At 45.0% G+C, this 27981-nt stretch overlaps 1 protein-coding gene across 5 annotated transcripts in view; it reads left to right on the top strand.

Moving 5' to 3' along the window:
• The window catches only part of SNX14 (sorting nexin 14), a 609680-nt gene that overhangs the window by 79228 nt on the left and 502471 nt on the right, over positions 1–27981 (top strand). For all 5 annotated transcript variants that reach the window (XM_085611049.1, XM_085611048.1, XM_085611046.1 and 2 more), the window contains exon 5: positions 22005–22048. In XM_085611049.1, the coding sequence (XP_085467175.1) occupies positions 22005–22048 (44 nt within the window). The remainder of the gene's footprint in view (positions 1–22004; positions 22049–27981) is intronic.

The following is a 27981-nucleotide window of genomic DNA, read 5'->3' as shown; positions in this document are numbered from 1 at the left end:
TCGCCTTCGGACTGGAAGACACTTCACAGAGAAAAGGCGGCATGGCATGACATGAAAGGTGGGGAAACGAAACTGAAATGAAGATAACTGTCGGAGTCGGTCCTAACAGTGGAGGGCGGGGGAGGGGGTGGGGGGAGGAGGGTGGCGCGTGAGGGCACCACAGATAGAGGACCTCGGCAGAGAGCGCGTGCGTCTGATATGAAGCGCAGTGCAAAGGTGGACCGCTGCAGCCAGGCACAGAGGAGGGCAGGGTGGCAGCGAGGGATGAAAGCGGCCCTGCTCCCGGCGTTTCTACGGTACCTTTCTTTACCCCATCCCGCGGGTCTCACGGGCGGCGACACCACTGGGCACAGAGCTGGCACGGAGGGTAGCGCCGGGCACACGTCCTCAAGGCGCAGGTCTGAACCCACGCCGGGTTTTTGTGCAGTGTGGAGGTGGGGCTCCCAACCCCCCCCCCCCTCCGCCCCACCTTCCGCCCTGCACGCACCGCCTTCTCACTAAGCGCTCACAGCGACCGGGTGCGCCTGCCCCAAGGGAAATTTACAGTTTCAGTATCCATCATGTATGCGGAAAATGTAGCGGCAAAATCACCGAATTCAAATACGGCGCTTCTTAAAGAGCTGTCTTCAACTCACTCCTAAATTGCACCAGGTTTGGTTGGGGCGCTCCTCCTGACAAACACAGGGATGCGCTTCAACATCCGGGGTGCAGACATGAGCAGCCTGTTACCTTTTTTGCACCCCATCTCCACTCTGATGGCGTGCTGCCTGTGGGTGTGCCGAGAGCCCCCAGAGATGGTGAGCCCAGCGCACTCGGACCCAGGCAGGAGTTCCTTGGGTGGAATAAGGACACGAAAGGCACAGATTACTTGTTGAGTTTACATCTTCATTATCGAGTCTGAGAACATTTCAATGGGCCCACCCTTCCTTTGGGGTCGAAAGGTCAACACTCTGTTCCTTCGAACTGTCGTAATAATATTTTTTTTAGGCAAGGCAGCACTCGTACAGTGAAAAACAAGTAAAGAGAAACAAGCCGAGGGCACCGGAAGACACCACCGCCTTTCTCCTAGGCAGAGCAGAAATGCCTCGGAGAAAGGCAGCAACATTTTCGGATTCGGGGGCGTGTTTGTCTTTTCTCGAGAATGAGACTTTTTGCAAAAAACACGCCCCCCGATCCGAAAAGGACAGGGCCTAATCGGAATGACTGACCTCTTCTCCAATGGCTGGCCAGCATTCAAGAGGCCAGCCAATGGAGAACAGGGGAGAAGAGGGGCGGGTTCAAGCCCCTCTTCTCCAAGTCATTAAATCTCGCGAGCGAGACTGCGCAAGCGCAGCCTTCGCTAGCCGAGACCTAAAAAAACAAAATGATAATGACTGGATCGATGAAGCGGAGGATGTAATTTCAGGTTTCATTGAATTCCCGGAGGGGAACTGGTTTTGGAGGAAGTTTTGAGTCTCGTATCTATTTGTGAATGGGGTAAGGCGCTGGCTCAAACGCTGCCATACCTCAGAATTCAGGGCAAAGAGAAAAAGAGAAACGGACGAAAAATTCTATAGCAGCACCCAGCAGTTGCACCCAAGGTGACAAAAATCACACGTGCAGCCACCTCCCCCCTTTTCCATCGTAGCCCCCCCTACACACACACACACACACACACACACACGCTCCAGTCCCCATGCTAAGATACTTTAATAATTCACAGTCGAGCCTCTTGTTTGGTTCTGTATCAGGAGCATCCCTGATTCAGTTAAAAACGTTTTTACTTTTTCAGCGAAGGTCTTTAAGTGGCCTCCTGCTAAGGAACCATTGATCCACCCAGGGGAGTTTTTCCAGTCACACCCGAAAGCGGTTAACACTTCACAAGTGAACACTAAGTGTTAAGTGTCTGTGTACTGGAACAAGACTGTCTGGCATCTGTTTGTGGGGCCCTCGGGGGCCACAGGGCGCTGTGAGAAATAGTGGGTTCACCAGTGTCTCGTGCTGGAGAATAAAGTTCAGTGATAAATTGTGGTAGCTTGCAAGAGCTTCCGACCTCAGAATTTAGCACTCCGGTTTGAGTATGTGGCTCAAATTCCTGTGAGTTTGTGCAAATCACTTGATATACTGGCCTGTGACTAAAAATAAATATTTGTGATTAAAAAAATAAATATATATATATATATATATATATATATATATATATATATATATAGCCTTGTATGAAAGTGCAAAACAAAATGTATTTGATGGAGGTGAGGAAACGCAACCTGCTGGCATTTCTGTGTTTCAGGCTTTTCCTCTCTGTCCGGCTGAGCAGAAGCAGCCCCTCGGCCCTCGCAACAGGCTGGTGGACCGCGCCACTCCCTCGTACAAAGCGCACAAGTCCCTCGGTCCTGCTCCCTTCACTTCCACATAAACCCTGTGCATCTTTCCCACCACCACTGACAGCATTACAGTTTTGAGAGAATACACTGCTCCGTGGCGCTCTCCGATTGGCTGCATTGAGCATTAATGCGGAGATACTGGTCGTAGAGATCCTAGCTAGCGCCCCCTGCTGGCGCATGAAAAGGCGGTGGGGGTCATGACATGGCTGCTGTAGCACGGCGTGGATAGGGATCGTGGTCTAACCATGTAGGGTGAGGTTTGAAAGAAGAGGGTAAAACTGCGATTGCAGTGATAGGTCAACAGGATGAAAAACAAAACCGAACAAGCTTTTCAAAGAAAAGCAGGGCGGCGCGTTAACATCAACATCAATTAGTAACCTGATACAGGATTCAGGAATAGCCAAACATGCAACGAAAGCTATAGCTGGCTGGAAAGGCAATAAATTGCTTTAGCAAATAACAAGCGAAAGCATGTGACCCAGGAAGAATGCATCTGCTAGCCTGCTCGCTCCCGAGAGCAAAAGGCCATGGGAGTGAATATTTTAAGAAGAGGTGGGACATGCACCCGCCTTTGGCCAATTGCTTGCTTTCATTTTTTGAAAGATAAACAACAAAATGCCAATGCTAGTCTCTCTTGTGTACCTTATTTCAAGTAAATCACTAAGAAACAAAACCAAGTGACCAGTAGAGTTTTTTTCTTTTTCAATTAATGAATAAATACGTATTTATTTGAACAACAAAACCAATTGATAACCTAATCAAAACATCCTTATACTCTTTTTACATATCACATACCTCCCATATTTCATTAATACACAATTTCTTGCATAGTCACACTCATACGTTGAAAAGCATTCCCTAATTGTATTCACACCCAGCAAACAAACTTGTACAACATTGATCTACAACCATACACCAATCATTCATGCACTCCCTCATCATATACAAAACTACTAATAAGTCAGTTGACCTGTTGGATTTCAGACCTTTTGAGTGTTTTGTATATGTTCTAAAATTTGTAGAATTGTGGATAACTGATTTTGAAATTTATTCACCTTAGGTCTTGTTGTTTTTGAGTATTGTTCTTTTACTCATTGTATAATTAGTAGTTTTGTATATGATGAGGGAGTGCATGAATGTTTGGTGTATGGTTGTAGATCAATGTTGTACAAGTTCGTTTGCTGGGTGTGAATACAATTAGGGAATGCGTTTCAACGTATGAGTGTGAGTATGCAAGAAATGGTGTATTAATGAAATATGGGAGGTATGTGATATGTAAAAAGAGTATAAGGATGTTTTGATTAGGTTATCAATTCATTTTGTTGTTCAAATAAATATTGATTTATTCATTAATTGAAAAAGAAAAAACTCTACTGGTCACTTTGTTTTGTTTCTTAGTGATTTACTTGAAATAAGGTACACAAGAGAGACTAGCATTGGCATTTTGTTGTTTATCATTCTATTTGTGGCTCTGCCTTGCTGTCTATGAGTCGTTTCTACTTCATTTTTTGAAAGCCATACGCAAAGGCCAATAGAATGTGACAACCACACACACAAGCTTTCTGAAAGCTTTCAGAATGTCTGGAGTGATTCCAAGGGGTCCTCTCCTAGAGCAGCACATACGCGCTTCGCTAGGCTCGACCTAAAAACGACAAATGGAACACTGTGTCCCTGAAGCGGGCACCGCACTCACTCTAAAAAAATTATTATTTTTTTTTTTAAATTAAACAGAGCGTGGTGTCCCAGAAGTGGACACTGCACTCGGTATCAAATTAAAATAAATAAACTGAGTGCAGCTAAAACACATTGGCAAAGGCGAGACCTGTTGGCTTTGCCAATGCTTCTTTATTTTGGTTATTCGGTATTGGATGATTAAGAGCGGTTTAGGGGCTAAGAAAGGGAGCAAAAAGTATTCTCATGGGAGACACTTTGGCCAGTCACACACTAAACTTCCATTGTTTTAACAAAGCGGATGATACATAAGACAAACAATGTGAACTGTAATTTTGTTCTGGTAGTGTGTTAAAGCTGATGTTTAAATATATTCCAAAGCCATTCAAACATATAATATACAGTGTGCCAAGATTTGGTTAGATGCATTTGAAGGTTGATTCATATACCCTAAAACTTATCAATGAATAAAATATTCCTTGCCATTGTATGCTACGACTGGTCCATAAATTGTTTGCAGATGTTTGTCGTTATTCTTATATATTCTAACACAACTCACTATTACGTACATGGTCTGTTTACCAACCTCCTATACTTGAATATGCACAATACTTAAAACAAATGTGCTAAACTGTATTTAAAAAACATTAGCAAAGCCAAAAAGTTAGCTAACGCCTTTCAATGGTGAGACCTATTGGCTTTCCCAATGCTTCTTTACATGTTTACATTGCACGCCTTTATAATTTCAGGCACAGAGAGATAACGTGATTAGTACAGAATTACATTATTTTTTGTGCTAAATGTTTCGAAGGTCAGCGGCTCCCTGACTAGGCCACAATCAGGCCCATTTAATCCTTGCCAACTCTAGAAGGAAACAGCCGTTCGACCTACGTTGGCCTCTTTTGGGAGTGCTTAGCTCCGAGATGGTCACCCGGACACCACACTTTCCTTTAGTTGGTCTTTTTTTTTCCTTTCAGGCAACATCACGTGCTATGTTGGGCTTCGAGTTCGAGGCTCATACTTTCAATCCAAGACTCCCAAATGCAATTGGCTAAAAAGCAAGGATCAGTTGAAGAGGGCTCACATGAGATGGGGCCAGTTGTGATGGGGGTGTATGGCTTTTGCGGGCTGCTTCTAGGACCTACAGGCCAGTTCTGCCTTAATGAGACCCCCAATCCCTTCTGGTAGAGCGGGGTGTCGGGGACGCAGGCTTTCCGAGCCGTGTGATCCTTGGCCGTCCAGCACTTGTGATCTCCTCTGCGGGGTGAGGGCAGCTCAGTTTCACCTCACCTTCGACCTGCCCCTCGGATGCCCACAAAGGTCTGTGATGGTCTTAACAGAGCTAAACCCCACATTCCTTTCCCAGACCAGCGGGGCATGCTGTGTGCAGCTTGTCAGGGCGAGGCATCTGGGAGGCGTGAACGGCTGATGCATGGTCCATGGGTTCCCTGCTGACCCTTTCCGGCAGCAAAGCTTTCTTATATCGACCAAAGAGGTGAACGCCTACTTGTAAAATTATTAACGTGATGCCAGAAAGGGCAGCTCTCTGTTTTCCAGCAAGCATTTGCAATGAGATAGGACTTGCATTTACTCGAGACCTATTGCTTTGCAAATGGTAGTGATCACGGACAAGTGGTGGGGGGGTGGGTCAGCACCGACAACATGAGTGCGAAGGCACGGTAGAAATGACGACAACGGGAGTGATGGCCGGGGGTTATTTGAAGGCACGGACAACGGGAGGGGGGAGAAGGCACGAACAACAAGAGGGGGGGAGTAAAGAAGGCACCAAAGCACGTTGTGCCTGCAGTAGGACAGCCGCCATTGTCAATAAAGTAAATAGTGCTCACCCACAATTATAAAGCATGCCGTGTTAGGAGTGAAGTAAAAGGTCTAGTCCTTATGGGGGGGCGGCAGCAATTGGAGACAGGGCGGTAACAAATGGAGACCGGGCGTTACCGAGGCGGGACTAACAACCCTCATAATGAATAGGAAGCCAGCGTTTATCTAGGACATTGACACCAGCCAATTACAAATATGGGCTGAGAGTGGGCGGGGCTTCCACAGCACTTCCACAACATACCCTACTACAGCATGCCTCGCAGAGCAAGCAGCGCATGCACGCTGCAATGCTAGGCTCGACCTAAAAAATGTGGTGTTTAGTTTTGAGCTTAGTTCTTGTATGTTGTGTGCATGGTTGATAATGTTCTATTTTGTCAGCAATATTTGTATATTGTAAGTCAATTAAGTTGTTTTCTTTTAGGATGGCCGTTATGTGTTGTGTTTCTTGTATTATTTTGTTATTGTAATTTGTTGTTCAGTTTTTCTTTGTGAGGGGGTGAGATGTGTGGTATCCTGTCTTCTTTTCTAGCCTGATCTGTATTCTGTTCTAGCATGGTGTTGAATGTTGTGAGTTATGTGGAATGTGTGATCTCATTCGTGTAAATATTTTGTCCCTGTAAGTTGGAGTATCTATCTATACCTGGTGCTGGGCTCGTTACATCCTAGCTCCTGCTGGAGTTATCTCACTTGTGACGTGTTACTTAATAAAGCACCCATTCCTGTACTTAGCTTCCTCCTGGATCTTCCAAATAGCATGCATCTTCAAAATGCAACAGAACCTTTCAGCCATATTGTAGGAGAGTAGGATCCGCTTCTTATAGTTACCCCCACTTTTTGCTGATGTTTCACTGTTTTTGACTTAGTCTGGCTGGGATCCTGCTGTCCAGGACCTCAGCCTAGCTGCTTTCTCTCTAAATTTATTGCATGTACTTTAGGTACACCACAGCTTGGATTCTGGGATACCCTTATAAGTCCCTAGTATATGGTATACTATATACCCAGGGCATAGTTACCCTAGAGGCCTCTCAGGGGCTGCAGCATGTATTATGCCACCCCTGGAAGACCATTCAAAATGACACCACAGGTCTGCTACAGCAGCCTGTGTAAGGTGGTGCATGCACCCCTTACTTAGATATAGGTTCACTATATCTATCCATATCACTGCACATATAAACCTATCAGTCACTATGGCAGGCCTTGTGAATCCTGAAGGCAGGGTGCTGGGTTTTATGTGAGAGGGTGCCCATGCATGAGCAGAGCCCGTCTGCAGCCTTCAGAACCTCTATTCCCGGGTTGTTTGTGATGCAGCCAACCATATACTCTTAAGTGCATTATAACCTCGCTGTAAATGCTAACTTTAAAACGGCTGCATGGAAACATGTTGTGTTTGGTGTCGAAAACCTTGGAATCATACCTCCATACCAGTAACTGTTGTGGGAGGTATGATTCCACCCTACTAGAGGGAGAAATATGACCGCACCGGTACACCCGGTACCAGCTTTACAAGCCCTGGCATCACAAAATGGATGCTGTCAGCCACAGACACAAGTCTGCCCTCCTGCTGCTGGATGAAACTCGGGCAGGGGACGGCTGGACAATAGGTTTCCTGTCACAGGGAGGTGTCACCACCTCCCAGACAGGCTTTAGTGTTTTGGGGATGGGTGGGTGCACTCTGAGAGTGCGTTGATGTCTGCACTGGGGGCACATTTGGTGTCCCTGTGCATAGTCCAGCTCAAACCGGTTGCAGGGGCTATCAGCCCCTGCTCTGGTGCCAAACTGGACTAAGGACATGGGTGTAGCCACCCCGCTGTCCTGACCCTCCCATAGGTGGGTCCCCAGGGTTTGTCCCACCCCTTCCTTGGGTATAAAGTAGGAACCCCTGGCTACAGGACTTTAGATTTACCTGGACGAAACTCTGCTACAGAAACCAAGTACTTCAACTATCTACACTAAGCTGGATGACCGAAGAATCTCCCTTGGAATAAAGGAGTTACTCCCCTGCAAGGCAGGCACCAAAGACGCATCTGACCGGTTTGCATCTACGTAGCTCCTGAAGGACTCCGAAGATTTTGCAACACAGGAGGTGGGCTCCTAAGCTTCCCAGAGGCCGAGCAGCGCTCTCCGCAAACCTGAGACCCGCAGCCCTCGTGGGGACCGTGCAACCCGTACCCCTGGACACCGTGCACATTTGCAGCAGCATATGCTTTTTGGCGATCCCTGAGGCTGTGCTTTGGGCTACTTGTAGCCCAAACCCGAGCAGTGATTCCACTGTAGATTACTGGTCTACACTCCACGAGTGTTCCGTGGGCTGGTAATTTGTGATTCCTCTCGAGGTCCCTTCGCGATCCCTGGTCTGTCGACCTGTGGGTCCCTGAGACGGGTACTTTAACTTTCAGTGGGCTTTCCTGGTTGCTCCAGACGTGCCCCGACTCTCCATCGCTTTGTTAGTCCACAGGACTTTGCTGGTCCACACCGAAGCATCTTTTCTCTGACCGCGTGGGTGGCAGTTGCCAAGGCTTGTTGGTCTCCAATCCGGACACTGACTCCCCAGCACTCGACAACCTTCGTGGGACAGCTTGCCTGCGGACTTTGGTCATCAAAGTCTCCTGGTCCACGTGGCTGCAGAGTCAAGCTTCACCTCTTCGCACAAGAAACATCCAACGTTGGTGGGCATTCATCTACCGAGCCCCTGGTCACTGGCAAGTGACACAGACTCTGTCCCATCTGCTTTCAGGTTCTTCTCAGCTCCGATCCAGGCTTGGATCACACCGGACACTTTTTCTCTTTACGGCAGCAGCACTGTGCAGCATCACGCCATTGAAAACGACGAAGATTCCTGACACCATTTGACACCTATGCACCTGGCTTCCTTGGGTTAGGTAACACGAGTACTCCGGTGCTCACATGGGTGCTGGCCATAGAACCTTCTAAGTTTGAAAGGGTTTGCTCAGAGTCCTCTCCTAAGTGTCCTTAATTTTTAAAATTCCAACCGCGACTTTCCCATAGGATTGTACAGAGCTCGCGGCTGTGTTCTCACACTGCACTCGTCCCCCGTGGGTCCCCTGTGTCACTACCTTGGGTGGTTCCTTGGGGTCCCAACAATTCTACGTGCTCTAGGCACTGTGTCTAGTCAAGTCGTGGTTGTTATACCACTTTCTTAATCTATGGTTTGGTCTCCCCCTGGGGCCCACTGTGTATTGTGCTATTCACTGTCGTTCTAGTGTATTAATATTGTGTGCCTTGTTCTCTAATCTCATAAAGAGGTTAGTAGAGAGTGTTTAGTAATGAATACATATATTTTATATATATGTACCTTGTGTGGTTCTCCTTTCATTTGGTCATTCAGGAGGTTAAAATCTGGTAAACCAAGCTGCTTTACATTCCTTCAAGACTTAGCCTGAAGGCTGCTCTGCATAGCTACCACTAGGATAGCTTTCAATAAAGGTTGTCTTTAACCTAATCATCAATAAGGGTTGTTAGGACTGGTGCAAGGTGCCCACTTTAACTAGTGGACAGCATATACCAGGCCAACTTCTCACACATATTTTACAGAGGTACTGCCACTAAAGTTAAAAAAAGAATATGCTCGGCTGTGATTTGATGAGTTTACAGCAACACGAAATACAGCAACAATGAAGAAAAAACAGACTGCATTAGGGGTCTAGGTTTTTCGATTATAGTCTGAAAAACCGAACTTCCATATTGTGCTGGTACCCAATCTTCAGGCAAGAAAGAGTTCACTGTTAAAACCATCAGTACGGCATCGGGGAGTCAAAAGATGCTCCATTGCTGTAAGTGAGAGTTTTAGTACCTCAGGCAATAAAGTAGTGGCCTATTAAAGATCATGAAAATTGTGATGGAAAAGTTCCACTTTTGCGCACAAACTGAGTGCTCGGTAAGCCTCCAGTCACCGATTAGCGAATCCCCAAATATCTAGTGCATGATTATTAGTCTCAGTAGTATCAGGGTTAAAAGTTAACACCAGGGGTTAAGTTAAAGTACAAACACTTTGCTGTTTTTACACATCAACGTGATATAACAATCATACCACAGCCATAAAGTCTTTCAAACTTCATACGATCTTATTATTAAACAATGGTGTTTTATTGGATGTTAGTTATTTATTCATAGGAAATATATGTTTGTGTTGCTTTACAATGGTTTCTATTAATTACGCAATAATACATTTAATTTCAAGTGTGTCAGAAATTGCCTCTTGCGTGGTCATCCCAATTTGTTGTCGACTGACGTTATATAACGCTATGTTTATTTGTAAAGTGTGCTATCCCCATCGAGGGTATCCTGATGCTGAGCAGGTATTTGTGCCTAACCCTGCCTGGTTGTTTAATTGAAACGCCAGGTCTTCAGCTTCTTGTGAAATTCAAGAAGAGAGGGGGAGGCTCTGATGTAGAGTGGGAGGTCATTACACACATTAGGAGTGATGTAAGAGATGCAACTGTTGAGAAATGTAGGGCATGAGTTGTGTAGTGTTTTCAGTATGGATATTGAGGAGTTTTAAGTGATTGCGTTTGTGTATCCGGAGCCAGTGAAGCTCCCTGAGGAGTGATCTGGTGATCCTGGTGTAGAAAATGTTCAAATAGCCCATCTTGCTGGTGACTACGGAGTGAGTCCAGGATCATGCGGATGATGTCTGTAGCAGTGATGAGTGCTGTTTCTGTACTGTGTTTGGGCCTGAATCCGCATTGTGTGGCGTCCAGGAGCTGGTGGTTGCTGAGGTGTTTAGTGAAGTGCACATTGAATAGTTTCTCTAAGACCTTTTCCAGGTATTGGTGGAGGGAGATGGGTCTTCAATTAGAAAGCAAGGCTAGGTCAACAGTGGAATGTTTCCAGCTGTCCGGGGATTTGTCCGAGCCGGTGGAGGCATTGAAGATGGGTGTTAGTGGTTTGCTGATTGGTGGGAGTCCTTTGGTGAAGGCGTGGTGGGGGCAAGGGTCAGATGTTGCCCCCAAGTGGATCGTCCTCATGATAGCCACTATTTCAGTGGTGGTGATGGCAGGCCATAAGGTCAGGGTTCGTTATTCGGCTGTGATGGGAAGATGAGTTATTACAGCCCGGGTCCAGTTGAGGGTCGAAGTTGCTGTACATGGAGGTCATGTTGTTACAGAACAATTCCAAGAGCTTGTTGCAAAGGTGATGTCGTGGGAGGCGCTGTGAAATTTCTGAAGGCTAAGATTTCCTTGCTGCTGTTAGTGCTGGTATCAATGTTATATGCAAGAGCTGTGTGCTTGGTGTTCCATTCTTTCTAGTGGTAGCGTCTTAGAGCTGATTTGAAGATGTCTTAATATGCGGTGTCTTGATTTGTTCACTATTTCTGCTCCCGTTGCATGCAGTGGTGTTTCATCAGCCTGATTTAATCTGTGGCGAGCTGGCCTGTGGTCGGGCTCCTGCCGTGGGGTTTCACTTAAGGGGAGCCAGGGTGACGGGCTTGCATTGATATAGATGTTTAGGTTCTTGATGGCTTTTGGCAAGTTGCTGGTGTGCTTGGGCAGGTGCTTGGAGAAGGCAGAAGAAGTCCACTCCTTTTATGATTTGCTCTTCCAGCTGCAGCGGGCAGTTCTGATGGCGGTAGGTTTGTGGTGGTGTTGGGTATGTATAAACTGAGGCGGGCATGGTCTGTCCAGGTCACAGTTGCCGGTTTGTCAACTGTGATATTGCTGATAAAGGAGAAAATCGGTTCCAATAGGTGTCTGGTGGTGTTTAGTAACTTGCTGAGTGAGGCAAAGGTTTCTGAGGTTTTTCTAGAATGGCTGTAGAGTTTGAGTTGGTGCGGTCTTCTAAGTGAAGGTTAAGGTCTCTGAGGAGGATGAAGGTGCTGGCGATGATAAGGGGTGTGACGAAGTCCATGATGTCACTGTCGAAATTGGTGCAGGGTCCGGATGGTTTGTATATGAGGGTTCTGCCCATGGAAAAGTTTGCTGTGATGCTTATTTTGAATGTAAGGTGTTCCATGTAGCTGGTGGCGGCGGGGTTGTCAGTGTAGGTGGTGCATCTGTTGGTATCTTTGAATATGATTGCGACACCACTTACGGCTTGTGCCGACTGTCCTGCCTAGCGATCTTGTAGCCAGCGGGTATGGCTGTTTCAATTTCCAGTGCTGAGGATGTGTTTAGCCGGATGTATGTCGATACTTCGCATACCATTCCTTCGCATGTTTTTACTTAGCATAAACCATTACTTCTAAAGTTTTATCTGCGCATGCATTTATAACGCAAATGGTTATAAATGTACTATGGTTTATGCTAATTAAAAACATCGCACTAAAATCATGCCTACACTACACTACCTTACACTACTTAAACATCACTTCTCTACCCGAAACCCTAATATACTGCCCCCTACACGACCATCCCCCTTCCTGGACCCTACACTCCAACACTACACTTCACCACCCCCCAACACTACCCTAAACCCTATAACACTACCCTACGCTACACAAACACCACACCACTACCCTAAACCCTAAAACACGACTCCCTGCACGGCCCTCACCCTTCCCCCAGTCCGCTCCCTACACTACAACACACCCTGCACGACACCCCAACACTACCCTAAAACACTACCCTACCCTACACTACACAAACACCACACCACTACCCTAAACCCTAAAACACTACCCCTGCACAACCCTCCCCAACCCCAGTCCTGTTCCTACAGCTAGGCACTACCGTGCACTACACCCCGACACTACCGTAAACCCTAATACATTACCCTACACTACACTAACACCACAACACTACCCTAAACCCTAAAACACTACCCCCAGCACGACCCTGCCCCTACCGCCAGTCCCTTCCCTCCACTGACACACTACACTGCACAACCCCTGACACTACCCTAAACCCTAAAACACTACGCTACACATACACCACATCACTACCTTAAAACACTAGCCCCAGCACGACCCTACACTACTCAAAGACAACCCTACAACCTAAGAGAATACAGCTGCACGACCCCATAAAACTACACTTACCTCTCTCTCCTTTGTGGTTCCTCTCTTCTCCAGCGGCTTCCAGCGACGTCCGATCTGCAAGTCGTTGTTTAAAAAAGGAAGCTCCTTCCAAACAACAATGTGAATAGCGCATACCATTACAACGCTTGCGATGTAACAACTTGTGTACTTATGGTACGCGTTGTAACATCGCAAGGGTAGTAACGCTTGCGAAGTAATGGTATGCGCACTAGCAGCCGCGCATTAAAGGCTCTTTACCGTTTAGCCATGTTTCCGTGAGAAAGAGCAGGTCTGGAGATTGGTCGTGCAGTAGGTCCTGTATCACTGTGGTGCGTTTGGTAATGGAGAAAGTGTTGAGGAGAATGCATATGAGTGTGGCATGCTGTTTGGGTGGTGTTTGATCTGTTTGAGTGGGTGGCTTGTTGGTGTGAGAGTGGTTGATCTGGGGTGTGAGAGAGGTTGATCTGGGGTGTGAGAGAGTGCATGAGAATTTGCAGGAGGCGCATGTGAAAGCTCTTTGTGTGGCAGCAGTATGGTGAGTGGCGGCTGGGGTTAAGAACACGTAGGAGCGCAGCAGTTAGAAGTTGGTAGGGAGGATAATCCGTGTTCACGGCATTGGGCACGGTTCAGGGACGGACTGGTGCAGAAAGGCTTGCTTTCGGCCCGCCCGCTGTGTGTCTGAGCAGCAGACGCCATTAAATTAATTTTAGGTGGAGGGAGGAGTGCAGGGTATCGTGGCCGGAAAATAAGTTATGTCACTTCCTTTTCAGATAGAGGATTGGAAATCAATGATGTTACTTCCTGTGAAGGTTGATGATGGGAAATTGAGTGATGTCAATTTCTGTGCAGCTGGATGATGGGAAATTCAGTGTTGTCACTTTCTGTGCAGATGGGCATGCAAATGAGGTCCTCTTACTTGGTTTCTTCTTTTAAAGATGGTTTTGCTGTCCAGTCCCCATTGTATGTGTTCTGACCCCTAAAACATGTTAAAATTGGCTAATCCCCAGTTGGCGTGTTAGACTTTCCAGTAAAATTATATGATGCAGGAATGTACACTATTGGCATATATTGTTCAGTGTCATCTGTGGACTGCAGCACGTATTATGCCATTCCTTAGGCTGACAAGGAAAACTGACTTCAAGCGTGCATGTGTAGCCTGACTGCTGCAACCTTTAACCTCTTCTGTGCCCATGACGAGAGTCTCGTCATGGAGCACGGTCGCGCTGTGCCCATGACGAGACTATCTCGTCATGAACCCCACCCACTAATGAAACGCCCGGCACAGGAGGGGGAAAGGGCGTGGCACAGAAGGGGTTAAACCTGTATGCAAACATGTAAAAATTACCCTTTTTGAAAGGATGAAACGCTACTTTTAAAGACTGGATAAGTCAGCCTCAAGTAGATTCTTATAGCCCACAGGGTAGGGTGCCTGGTATTTGAAAAGACGCACGTAGGCTAAATAACATTACCCTGTGTTGCAAAGTGACCACATTCTGGGTGTTCACCCCCAATGTTTCATTCTTTGCGATTCACGTGCTCGATGTCTTGAACTAGAACTCTGGGACACTGCTATCCAGTGCTCAGAGTATGTGCTCTGATCCCTGAAACATGTCAAAATTGGACTAAAACCTAATTGGCACATTTAACTTTTCTATAAGGCAGTGGTTCCCAAACATTTTAGAACCACAACCCACTTTTTAGAGCAACAAACCTTATCGAACCACCTATTAATGGACATGAGGAAGGGTGATTTTTTTAATGGAACTAAAGCATCATGTGGTAGCACATTGTCATTTACAGACCACACATTTTCCATTGAAATGGTCACTAACTTTTCACAAACCTACAGTTTTTCTGATAAAACGAAGAAAGATACAGCACTCAAATTGTATAATGAATGTAAATAGGGTTTCTGTGAATATTTATCATTTGTGTGCATCACTAAAGTGGCTTTATTTATTTTGTTCCTATCAAAATCTGTTCCCAGCATACTTCAGACTTACATAACAAATTGAACGTCTGTTTTTGCTTTCCTAACTACTGAATGCATACAGGTTATTTATAGGTTTTTACATTTTGTTGTGTTGCAAAAACAACACCCTAAGATTGTTACATAATTCACCTCAAAAACTCCTCACACTTTGCAGTCCAACACAGAAAAGTTAACACCAATCCCAGGTTAAAAGAAAAGCAGCAACTTGTCAGAAGACATAGATTGACATTTGACCTCTGTCTTTGAAGCACCGCAAATGTGACAATATACCATATAGCATTTAAAGACATGATTATTTATCACTCAGACTATCCCAACCCACCAAAAATCGGCTTGCGACCTGTAAGGGGGTCACGACACACAGTTTAGGAAACACTGCTATAAGGCCATAGTATATGGTGCAGAAGTACACTTGTGCCATGGAAAGTTAAATGCGACTTGTCGACTGCAGCACCTGTTGTGCCATCCACTACAGGGGCAGTGCAAACATGGCTTCAGGCCTATCCTGTGTAGCAACTTGAACTCTTCTGCACAGACCTGTCAAAAGCGCCCTTTTGACAGGTAGAAAAACTGATTTTAAATATTAAATATGTCACCCCTAAGCACACCTTGCTGCATTTAAGGTAGAGTGCATAATATTTGAGAGTAGAACATGTGTGACATTAGAAATGGCATGTAAATGTAAATGTATGTGTCTTGTAAAGCGCACTGCTGCCCTGAGGCGTCGTGGCGCTGTAGACCGCTGGGGAACCCGTCCTGGCTATCCCTGTGAGATGGTCCCTCCTGGGTATCTCCAAGGTGAAACCAGGCATCCCTGGCGAATGTGGGGGGCCGTTGTGGAGATGAGGCAAGCTAATGCCCAGAGTTGCCGAGTGTGTTCCTGGTTAGAGTAGGTACCGAGGCGAGAATTATCGAGTCCGTTTTGACCCTGGTCCACGACCCTGCCGCGTCGGGAATTGAACCCTGGTCCCTGGCCGATTCTCTGCTTGCGGATCTGCCGCCTCTAACCAGTGAGCCACACCTCTCCACATCTAACCAGTGAGCCACACCTCTCCACTCTAACCAGTGAGCCACACCTCTCCACGATGCTCCCACCAATGATTTGATCCAAGATTACATTTACTGGTCGGGTGGCTCAGAGGAGGAAACCCTTGCTCTTGTCCTCTCCTACAACTCTACTCTTGCCGTTCCTGGTTCGCTTGACCTCACTGAAATGGAAATCCTTGCCATCCTCCGGGACTACAACTCTACTGCAGCTACCCCTTATCCTCTTGACGTGAAGGCCGAACATGCCATCCGCACAATCACTATCAACCCCAACAGACCAGCAACCCTCCGCAACAGAAATGTGGTCAAAAGAAATCTAGCGCCTGTTCACTTGTCCGCCCAGTCTCCCGAAACTCCCTCCAAATCTTCTGTCTGGTCTCTTAATCAACTGCCGATCTGCAGCTAAGCACGCTGCCGATATTGCAGACCTTATCCTGTACAAAAGTCACGGTTGGAGTCCCTCAAGGTTCAACCATGTCCCCCATCCTCTTCAACCTTTACGTAGAACCGCTGTCCGAAGTGCTATGCACTGAAAATGTCTCCTACCATATGTATGCTGATGACACTTAGATCTACATCAAAAGCTCATACCTCAAAGAGATCCTCTCCCTGAATGAAGCCCTGAAACTCACTGTCCAATGCATCGCCTCCAATCATCTTAAACTCAACGCTAAGAAAACTGAATTTCTCCTAATTTCCCCTCCTAATACCAACCACGAGATTCGAACATGAATTAACACTATCACAGCTTTAAATTGTCCACCGACCATCGTGGACTCAGCCAAATCCCTGGGAATTACCCTTGACAGCAACCTGAACATGCGGGACCACATCAATTCGATGGCCAAATCAGCCAGATTCCACCTGAGCTACATTAGGAAACGGAAACCCTTCCTTGATGCTCCTGACTTGAAAATGGCTGTCCAAGCACTCGTCCTCTCTAGACTGGAATATGGCTGCTCTACCCTCTCAAGTTTACCCAAGATCTCCCTGGCACCTTTAAAAGCCTGCCTCAATGCGGCAGCCGGACTACTTACCTGCACAAGGAAATTGGACCATTTTTCCCCACACCTGAAAGCGCTGAATTTGCTTCCCTTTGAAGCAAGAATACAGCTCAAGCTAGCATGCATCACACACAAGGCTTTATACTCAAACTCCCCTGCATATCTTGCACGGAAACTTGTGATTTCCGGAGGAATCGGAAACTCCCGGGCTGCCAGAGACCCTTGCTCCAACCTGCACGCTTTTGGGAAAAAAAAACGTACAATTGGGCATTCTCTGGAGCCGTTCCAAGGATATGGAACTCTCTCCCACCTGACGTCAGAAAAATCCCCTCTCTGGCCCGCTTCAAAAATGACACCAAGACCTTCCTTATGAGTAAATTCCTCGTTTAAACTTTGCCCTCAACACCCCACTATGGCCCTGATCTACGTCTTTCTATTGTCTCCCCTCGGGTTACCTAGTCACCCCACCAGAAACCTGGAATCTTGCCTTGAGTAATGGTAAATGTAATCTATAAATATGTGTCTCATCTTGAGTAACTGTAAATGTAATTTGTAAATATGTGTCCTTCTATCTCTTATGTATCCTATACCCCGCCCCCTACTATCCGTTTTTTTTTTAACTTGATGATTCTATGCCTTTCTGTACAATGCTATGTTCCCTGTAAAGCAATCTGATACCCTAATGGGTCAAGTTTGCGCTCTATAAAACACAGTAATAAATAAATAGGTGGTAACTGATATCCAGGGAAAGTCAACGTATAGTTTATATACTTTATAATGTTTGACCGGGACCAGCTATAGACACCATTCAAAGACTTATTTTTGTATTTATTAAAAATCCAATCTGATGGTAAAGTCAGATGTTTATTAAATATATATTGGAAATGTAACCTTTGAGTTTTCCTTTACCTGCTTGAACATTTAGAGGGCTAATTAGCATGTGCCTCCTCTGCCAACTCCCAGCCTGTCCTCAGTCCATAATGAGATAAAGAATTTCTCCTACGAACCACACAGTAGGTCACTGTGATTTACGGGACTCCCTGAATGGGCAGAGATGACCCATCTGAGCTCAACAGAAGGGTGGGGAAAGCCATCCTGATGGCAGAACAGTGTCATATCCTTCCTTATAGGTCTCTCCAAGCCACATGTAAAACTTTGGCAACTTGAAAGGGAGCTAACAGAATGCCAGAGCTACTTTTGTATCCTCTGTCTGGGGGCTGCAGGGGGCCCTGATTTTGCCCAACCAGACTCCCGTCTTCTGGTTTGTGATCTGGGTGTTGAGCCTGCTTCAAACTAGATTTTAGAACTAGATGTGGGAGGAAACTAGTGATTGCTAAAGTGCACTCACCTATACACCCACAACCCTTAGAGCCCAAGTTTAGTGTGACCAAACAGCTGTGCCGTCTAGTCTAGTGTTTTTGTATAGTGCATGGCTATCCAGAAGCCTCCCTACACTGCAACAGACACAGTAAAATGATATGGCTTCAAGGGGATCAGTCACGGAAAAGTTAAGACTTCAGGGCCTTTCGGAAGGAAAGTTTGAGCTCTATTGAGCGCAGGTCCAGAGGCAGGGTGTTCCAAAGTTTAGTAGGCAAAAACAAAGTGGAAAACCCTCCCCATCGAGATTTTTTGATCCTAGGAAACCTTAGTGTGTGAGCTGAAGTGGATCTGTGGGTTCTCTCTGGCATGTATGGGGAGGCAAACAGTCTCAACAGAAAGGGCCCTTTATTGTTGAATGCCCTATGCATAATGAGAAGTATCTTGAACTGCACTCGGCGTTCAACTGGTAACCAGTGGAGAGCCTTAAGAGCCGTCTTAGCAGACTGGTGTTTGTGGATTTTCATTGAGACTCAGGCAGCAGCAATCCGCACAGTCTGCAGCTTTCTAATGACATACTGGGGTAAGCCGAGATACAGGGCATTTCCATAACCGAGGTGAGACAACACGAGTGCCTGGACGATCATTCTCCTAGGTATGAACCGGAGAAGGTTGAGAAACTCTGTTAACAGTCTCAGGATGCCATAACAAGTGGTGGCAAGCTTTTTTGCTTGATGGGCCATCGTAAGACTGACATCTAGCCACATCCCAAGGCTCTTTATTTTGTTTTTTGGGGCTAGCAACCTGCTCAGGACATCAAGTAGGGGACTTGAAATGTTGCTACCAAAGTTATTACCAAGCAGCATCACTTCTGTTTTGACCTCATTAAGCTTTAATTTGCAGCCGGCCATCCAACTGGCTATCGCTTGGAAGCAAGGGGCAAAAGAAAGGTGACTGGAACTAGGGTAAGGAGAAATTGAACTGAACAACTGAGTGTCATGGGCATATGAGACCAATGACAAACCAAATGAATGGTCAATCTCTGTGAGACGGAGTATATAAAGGTTAAAGAAAGTGGTGGGGCTTAGGGAGGAGCTGTGAGAATCCCCACAGCTCAGAGGAAGAGTGGCTGTATATCAAGACTGATAGCAAGACTGATCCAAGACCCAGAAAGACTCATTTTGCCAAAAAGAGGTGAGACATTCTAGTGCTCTGCCTTTGACACCGGCCTTTGAGAGTCTCTGAATGAGAGTATGATGATCCATAATATAGAAGGCTGCGCTAAGGTCTAAAAGAATAATCTTGAAAATACTCTACCGCTTGACATTTTGGGACTGTTAGCAGTAAGTGCAAACTCTGACTACTAAAAAAAAAAAAAGTGGCCGTGTTGTCTTCGTTTTACCTCATTGGTTAGTGAGTGCCCAGGAGTCACCCCCGTCCACAAGCTGGTGCCAGGCATACATGTGGCATACCCAGGAACCCTCCTCAGAGACCTTTATGAACTTGTGGAAGATGAGAAGAGTACTAGATCTGCTGACAAGCTCTGAAGTGAACTACAAGGGTCATTTGGCTGACCTCCTGTATGGCTGCACGAATACAACAGCTTTAAGTGGACTTTTCTTGGAAGTATCGCAGCTTGATCTGGACTAAACTTCGGTGTGGGCATCTGAGTGTCTGTAAGCGCTATCCCCTGGGGTCCTTAGAGGTATACTCCTGTGGTTGTTAGTACACCAGGAGAAAGTTTAGAATTTTTGAAAACATTTCCTACAGAACTTCTGAGTACTTACAGAAAGAAAAGTATCCGACCGGCAGTTCCACGGCGTCCGATTGAATTTCAGCTTCGACCTGGTCAACTTTCAAACATCTCCGAAAGTATGACTGAGTCCCATTCTGCATTGGGGCTCAAAAATATTTTAGCAAGAAATCTTCAAAGCTCTAAAAGTTCTTTGGAACAATCCTGCTTCAAATATCTGGCCTTTGGTTCAACGGTAGCGCCTACAATTTCAGTGGTGGCTGTTTTTTGGTGCTTTTCAAAATTCGTATCTCAAGTTCAGCGTGTTGGATTTTTGGTATTATTTAACTAGTAAAGATTTCTCTTTATTTTACAATTGGTTGTGGAATTGTATTGTGTTTGGTGTGTCTTTTTCTACTGTGTATGCACTGTTTAAATAATTTACGCATTGCTTATGATTTAATCCTGGCTGCTTCATGTCACGTTTACAGGGACTTTGCACAGGTTGGTTTATTTAATTTGTCGACGTCAAGCACTTGCTCACCCCAAATAATAATCTGTTTTCCTACATTCTATCTGCAGTTGACCTGTCAGTACTGCGCGCTTTGGGGGAGGCAATACTTTGGGTGTAGGTGTATGGCTCGCGGAGGATTGTGACACAACTGTATCTAAGAAGTACAGTTAAAGAGGGTCGAGGAATTTCACTAACTTGCAGGGGCCCAGTGGAAGACCTGTTCTTTTATGGTTTAGTGATCAGGCAAGCCTAGAGAATGTGAGTCTTTTGATTCCAAAATACACCTTAGCCTCCAGGCGTTGGTTTCAGTGGCAACCTTGACTCCCATTAGCAACCGTCAACACATTGATCAACTTATTGGCCCCTCCCTGTTCCACAACTATTACAGCAGTCTCTAGCAGGTGTTGCATTATTCATATAGCCTAAAAGAGTTTTTTTTTAAAACATATTTTTATTAAAGTTTTCATGAGCCATCTAGGCAACAGCAAATACCTAACCTATAATATGACACTGTTTAGACATGCTGTATATTTTAGTGATCTCTGGGTAATAAACAGGAAAATCTCCAAAGGCTTCCGACAGACCAAACATACATGAACGTCGTCAACCACCTGACAATAGCACACCCAGCTTTGCACTATACCTGCTGCATTCCCACTAATCACCACATCACTACTGGCCCCTTCAATACTCAAGTTTGTTGCACAACCACTGTAAACATTGAGTAACCACTACCAGCATTGCACTTTATATCATATCACAAGCCAAAGTGCCACTTGCCACTCTGGGGCGACTATCTCTGGTTGGCCGCAGTACATTGCAATCTCACCACCTCATTAACACAATACTGCATTACAGCTGTGCACTTCCACATCCTACATCGCTCCACTACCGTCTAGGAATCACACTTGACAACAAAAGATTGCACGACATTTACTCATAAGTGCAGAAATGTCACCAGAACTACACTGCCACCTCCCGGGATATTGCTACCACAGCACTGTGCTATAAGCATATACTTCCCCTACCCTGCATAAGTGCCCCCTTCTCTCAGTGCCTTACTACCATACCACAGCACCATACTGAAACCTCCACATTAATTAGCACTCTGGATCTTAACACTGGTATATGAAACAGATTTTCATGCTCATCTTCCAGAAGTTTTTCACTTTAAAAAGAAAATCAGACCTATTGGTTTGGCTATTGCTTGTATTGGTAGTTGTAGCAAGACACAACCTATTATTGAAAGTGGTATAAACTTTCTCTCGTGTTTTTATTTATGGGAAATGTACTTGTGGTGACAAAATTGGCTTGAAAAATTGGCCTGTGTTGCTTGGAATGACGCCTGCATTCGACTGTTTGACAGAAATGATCTTCATAAAATGTTAAGCCCATTATTGTTGTTGTTTGTATCTTGTGTACTGTTTTTGAATTCCAAATGAGTTTTATGTCTGTTGTGTTTTAGATCAATGTTGTTCTCCACGTACGTCTGTGTTATACTGCACTAATTTGTAGTTGAATGAAATCACATTCTAATATATTTTTCTGCAGGTTCTAGAACTGGTGCTCGAAAACTTTGTTTATCCATGGTACAGGTAGGTGTGTCCTGCGTATATTACGTTTTGTTGTTGGGGGGAGAATACAAGATTTCCTGTCTCGCTGGGAGGATATCAAATCAGACAAGTGGGTTTAGCTGTGGTGTGCAATGGTCACTGCATATGATTTCACACATCCCCTTCCAACATCCCACCCTTCAGAACTGTCCTCAGCAGAGACCATCTCCTTGAGGAAGAGGTAGAAATACTCCCCAGAAAGGTGCAATATAGATAGTGCCAACACAACAGCAGGGAAAGGGAATCTGTTCTCTTTATTTCCTCATCCCTAAAAAGCACTGCTCCTTCAGGCATATCTTAGACCTCAGTCCTGTAATCAAAGATATCTTGTTGGAATATTTCCATATGACATCCCTGGATGGCGTCATCCTTCTGCTTCTACAAGGTGATTTCATGACCGCACTCTACCTCAAGGATACCTACTTTCACATACCCATCCAGCCTGCCCACTGCAGCACCTTGCCTCTGTGGACATCATTACAAATTATGAATTCTTCCTTTCCGGGTCTCTGCAGCTCCTATGGTGTTCACAAAGTGCCTAGCGGTGGTGATCGCACATCTGTGCTGGGTACAGGCACCCACATCTTTACCTACTTCGAGAATGGCTGATGCTGCCCAGCCCATACTCGGGCAGTAGTTTCCCTGCTCCACTGCATGGAATGTGCAAAAAATACTGCCAGGTCCCGCCTCCAACCTTAACCGATCCTACCCTTCCTCTGTGCCGTGTTGAATGCTGTAATGGGAAATCCTACCCCAACTCCTCTTCGCCTCCAGTTGGTCAGGGATCTTTGCTTACACGTTTCCTCCTCTCCTCTTGTATGTGGTGAGGAGGATAACAGAAACATCCCTGACTCTTATCCTGGTGGCTTCCACCTGGACCCGGAAGCCCTTGTACTCCATGCTCTTGGAAATGTCAGTCAGCCCCCTCAAGAAACTCCCCACTCAGGCTTGAACTTCTCACACAGAGACAAGGCCAGATCATACATCCAGATCCCAGACCGCTCGGCCTAGCGATCAGGCACCTGACAAATACATGACCATTCTGAGGGAAGCACACTGCCCCACTACACGGACTGGCTGTGCTGCAGGGTGGAAGACGTTTGTCCATTGCTGCAATTTCAAACACCTGAACCCACTAAACCCTTAGGTCCACAACACCATCTGCTATCTTTCACATCTACAGAAGTCGGGCCTCGCCTACACCTAGAGTTTGTTGCATCCTAACTGCAAAACATTCATTCTTGTTTAGGATCCCAATAGTCAAAGCATTCATGGGAAGTCTGAAGAGGGTGTCATACCTCCTGTCCCTGTGTGGAACCTTAATGTAGTGCTCACAGGGCTGTTGGGGCCACTCTTTGAAACTTTACACTCACACCCTCTTCAGTGCCTTTTCTGGATTGTGGCCTTTCTGGCGTCCTTCAGAAGCTCTCGCCTTACAAGAACCTTTCATTCCGTTTCACGAGGATAGTGTGGTTCTCTTAAACAATCTTACATTTCTCCCCAAGTTGGTTTCCCCATTATATCTTGATAAGCCTATAGAGCTCTGATTCTTCTTTCTGCAGTCCGATTCTGTAGCGGGAAGAGCTCTACACTTGTTAGAATTTAAAAGAGCTTTTAACTATTACTCGATAGGTCCATGCCCTGTTTCAAGTCTGACCAACTCTTTGTAGCCTTTGCAAAACTTCACAAAAGCCATCCTTTCTCTACATTGGGTATAACAAGATGGATAGTCAAGTGCATTCAAACTGCCACCACAACGATAACGGAGCCCTACATGTTACCTCTAAGAAAGGTGCAACCATAGCTTTCTTTGGTAACATCCTGCTAGCTGATATCTGCGAGGTAGCTTCCTGCTCAATACCACACACTTTTACCAAACACAACTGTATGGACATCCTTGCCTGCCAGCAGACTATGGTTGGCCAGACAGTCTTAAGGACTTCATTGCAGACTTCTGCATATTCTAATCGCTAACCTTTGCTTATGGAATGTACTGGTTTACTGTCTATGTAAAGCATGTGTATTGACAGCCACACATATAAGAATAGAAAATGTTACGTACTATGTAAGCATCAGTTCGTAGTGTGTTCTGATGTAGATTAACATTCTCCCAGTCTCCTTCCCAGAAGGATATGCTATTTGCAGATTGATTCGTTTTGCCACCTATCTGACACTTCACAATATGCATGGTGCACTATACTACGCTCACTCGGCACTCCATATACATTCTCACCTGCTGTGCCAAAAACAATCCAAGATGGATTCAGTGCTAAATAACGTGCATTGTCCATCACAGTGTGCATTGGCACTGCACATCTTGTGAATCAAAAGACTTCTTCGGAGTTCAACAACTAGCAGATGCCTGAGCCCAACACTAAATGGCAGGAGTATGCAGAGCATGTGAATCTACATCGCTATACGCTACAAACTGATGCTTAAAGCATTAGTCACATTTTAGTTATGTAAAAACAAAATCATGTAGTGTTCTTTTTGGTAACTGATAATCTTGTTGATTGTTTTTTTTATCATAAATTTTATCTGTGACTGCATTATATGTGAAGCTGGAAAACAAAAAGCAAATAGTAGCCTTCCACAGTGTTTGGTTACCAATTGTAAAGCATGTGCAGAGTACACAGCTGCTCAAGCTGTGCTGGAGAAGATTGATCCTTTGATTAAAGAAATTAATGAGTTATTCTACAAGGTCAAAATGATGGTCAGTAGGGCTCCTGTCTGGTGGGAGCAATGACAGCCTCTTCTGTTGCCTCAAAGAAAGATGCCATACACAATCAATTGAAAATAAAACTTAATTAACTAGGTTTTGTGAAAAACAGATTAGACCATCAACAGTATTGTTTGGAGCAATACAACTTCTTTGGTGTTGAATCATCCTCATTCACTGAGAATCTTGGCAGAATAGTAGTCTTGGTTCATGCGAGAATAGGGTCAACCCTTTACTTCCCTTTGAGGGAATTAGTCATGATGTTCCAGGGGAGAGAGCGAGATGTAAGTTATTGGTGGGTAGGCCCCAGTCTGTTACTGCCCTGAAGGAGACCAACATGCTTGTGTCAGGTGTGCTGTTGAAAGAGTATGACTGTCTGTGGAATGAAATAGTATGTCTGAGAGCAGAGGAGAAAGAGTTCAGTTTAACCACTGAGAATCACTATTTTGGCACCGAAAAGAGAAATGGGTATAAAGGTGGGAATGGGGGAACAAACCAATACGTTCTTGGCATACCTAATCAATTTGGACCATGCAGAGAATGAACAGCAGAAGATCCTAGAAAATAAAATGCATCATGTTGAATAAAGGAGATGGCTGGGGTTTACGTGCAAATGTCCATAAGGGAGATCAGTTTGAGCAAAGCAAAATCATTTATTAGAGGCTAGTTTGCTCCAGTAATGTAATTCAAGAGACAAGACTAGATGATACGTGTACTACAGACCTTAAATTAAGATTTCTGATGGCTATTTGAGATCACGTTTTAAGCTTATTAATGAAGTGCATAGTTACTGAAAACCATTGCACAAAGAAATAACACATTAGAACCATTACGGTAAAAACGACTCAAAGTAGTTAGTGTATTAAGCTAAAAGGTTTTTTTACATCCTGTAGGCAAAATATTAATATATCCAATTCCTGCAGATGTTGCCAAGTTCTAATGGTCTAACTAATTCATTTCATATAAGATTTCCTGACTTGCTCTCACCGTTGTAAGCCTTTACCTCAGCCACAAATTGCTTTACAATTGTAACCACCCTTATGTTCAGGTGTGTGTGTGCTGGGTTGAGGCCTTGGGTTAGTGCTTGTCTACAAGTTCTTATTGCGATCTGAATGAAGAGGCCCCTCAATTTTCCTCTTTTGAGGAGTAGCGCTGGACAAACACAAACAATATGTATCATTGCCTTCTCTTTTACCCCGGAGCTTGCACTCGTTTCCTTCAGTTAGTCTAGACCAGGGAGGAGTCTGGTCCAGAGTTGGCTTGGCCTCAAGAGGCGGGTGCATTAATACTAACTTTAAATGGTTGGATATCCATGATCAAAATAAGACTGGGGTCTTAGGAGCTTGTAAGAATTTATGACTTGGCATGCAAAAGCTTTCCTCACAAGGGTTGCTTTATCATCTTGTGAATAATGTGACTTGGTAATCCGGTTAATGTATTTGTTGAATACTTTAGGTGAAACTTGAAGATTCCATAAAATTCCTGCATGAAGAGATTGGATTGCCTCTTGTAGATAATCATTTAGCCTGATTTTGATTTCAGAGTTATTTCCTGATAGACCTGGGCTGATGAGATGTTTTTTTTTCGGCCAGGTGAACCCAGCTGTCTTTTGTGAGGCCAAACTCTAGGCGTAGCTTGACCTGTAAAGTATAGTTTGGAAGTTTGATAGTTGACCGATGGGTATTTGCAGTTAAAAGGTCCAAGAGTTTTACTGTCTTCTCTACTGCAAGTTCAATGCCATATGCTAGTGTGGGTAAGTGTTGAGCTGGCATCACTATCTATAGGGGTCCCACAATGGGACGGTGCATGGTTTTTACAAGCTGACTGAATCCTGCTGTTAAGAAGGTGCCATTTGACTTCATGGCCTCCATATGCAGAATAAAGGAGCCTCTAGAGTCAAACACCACTCCGAGATTCTTGTACTGAGATCACCAATAGTCCAAGCGCCAGGTGTTCTAATTCTTTTTGTGAATTTAAATACTTTCATTTTCATGAGATTTACTTCTAATTTTTCCTGTTGCGTGTAAAGGAAGAGACTGTTTAAAAGATGCTGCAGCCCTATGGGGGTTAAGCTCGGTAGCAGCAAATTGTCGGCGTATACATCGTGAGTCATAGGAAGGCCACCAAGTTTTGGCGAGTGTGTATTCAAGGAGTTTAAATAATATGAAAGATCTGAGATATATATGTTAAAACAGCAACGGGTGAGAACACACCCCTGCTTCAGTCCTGTTGTCATATATAGCTTCCACAAGAGTTTAGTACCATCTGCCAGCTTTAGTCAGAGCCATATTTCAGTATACAAAAGTTGGATTGCTCTCAGGATGGTTGTTGGGATCCCATTGTTTGTTAATTTCTGCAATAATATGTCACTCTGGACCCTATCGAAAACCACCTTGAAATCAACAAAACCGTTATAAAACGTAGTTTTGGAAGCAAAGGCGGTTGTCACACAGATGTTAAGGACCGCAAGATTTGATAACATGCACTGCCCTGAGTGACAGCCTGATTGATTCCATGGAATGAAAACCAAAGTGTTTACCGATGCTCCTAAGTCATGCAGAACTAGGCTTGCGAAGTATTTGGAGTCTAGATCTAATAGTGCAATTAATCAATAGTTGTCAGGATTACTCCTATCGCCAGCTTTATAAATTGGGGGAATTATGGATCCATTCCATGAGTCAGAAATCAACTGGTTTTCAAGCACTGAGTTGTATAAAGTTTAAAGATTTCTTGCCCAATATTCTGTGTTGACCCTAAAGACTGCAGCAGCCAGCCGTAGGGACCAGGGGCCCGGTCTTCCTTGCTCTTTTTTTCATATTTTCTAAGATTCTTAGATTTTGATCAGGAATCCCTGAAGAGCACCTTTCTAACATGGATCCGACATTAGTTTCGCCTGAAGGTGTGCTTGTCGGGCTATGAACTTCTTGTATGCACTTTTTTCTGTGACAGCACTAGTGGCCAGGGCTGTTATATAGTTCATTGCCAAATACTTTTTCCTTGTCCTGTGTTGCCTGTGTGATGGAATAGAGCTTCTTCAAACGCTGCACCATTGATTTTTCAGAAATGTTCGTATTATATTAAGAGGATTGATCTTTATCAATTTCATTTATTATTTTCCAGATGTCTTTAGGGTTTCTTGTTTTACATGTGTGGAGCACCCTAGTCCAGAACGTTTCCCAATGGTCTTTCTTGGCTG

The sequence above is a fragment of the Triturus cristatus genome, chromosome 6, assembly GCF_964204655.1.
Source record: "Triturus cristatus chromosome 6, aTriCri1.1, whole genome shotgun sequence".
Taxonomy (NCBI): Eukaryota; Metazoa; Chordata; class Amphibia; order Caudata; family Salamandridae; genus Triturus; species Triturus cristatus.
Note: the sequence above shows the minus strand (reverse complement) of the source record. Positions and strands in the feature narration are given on the sequence as shown.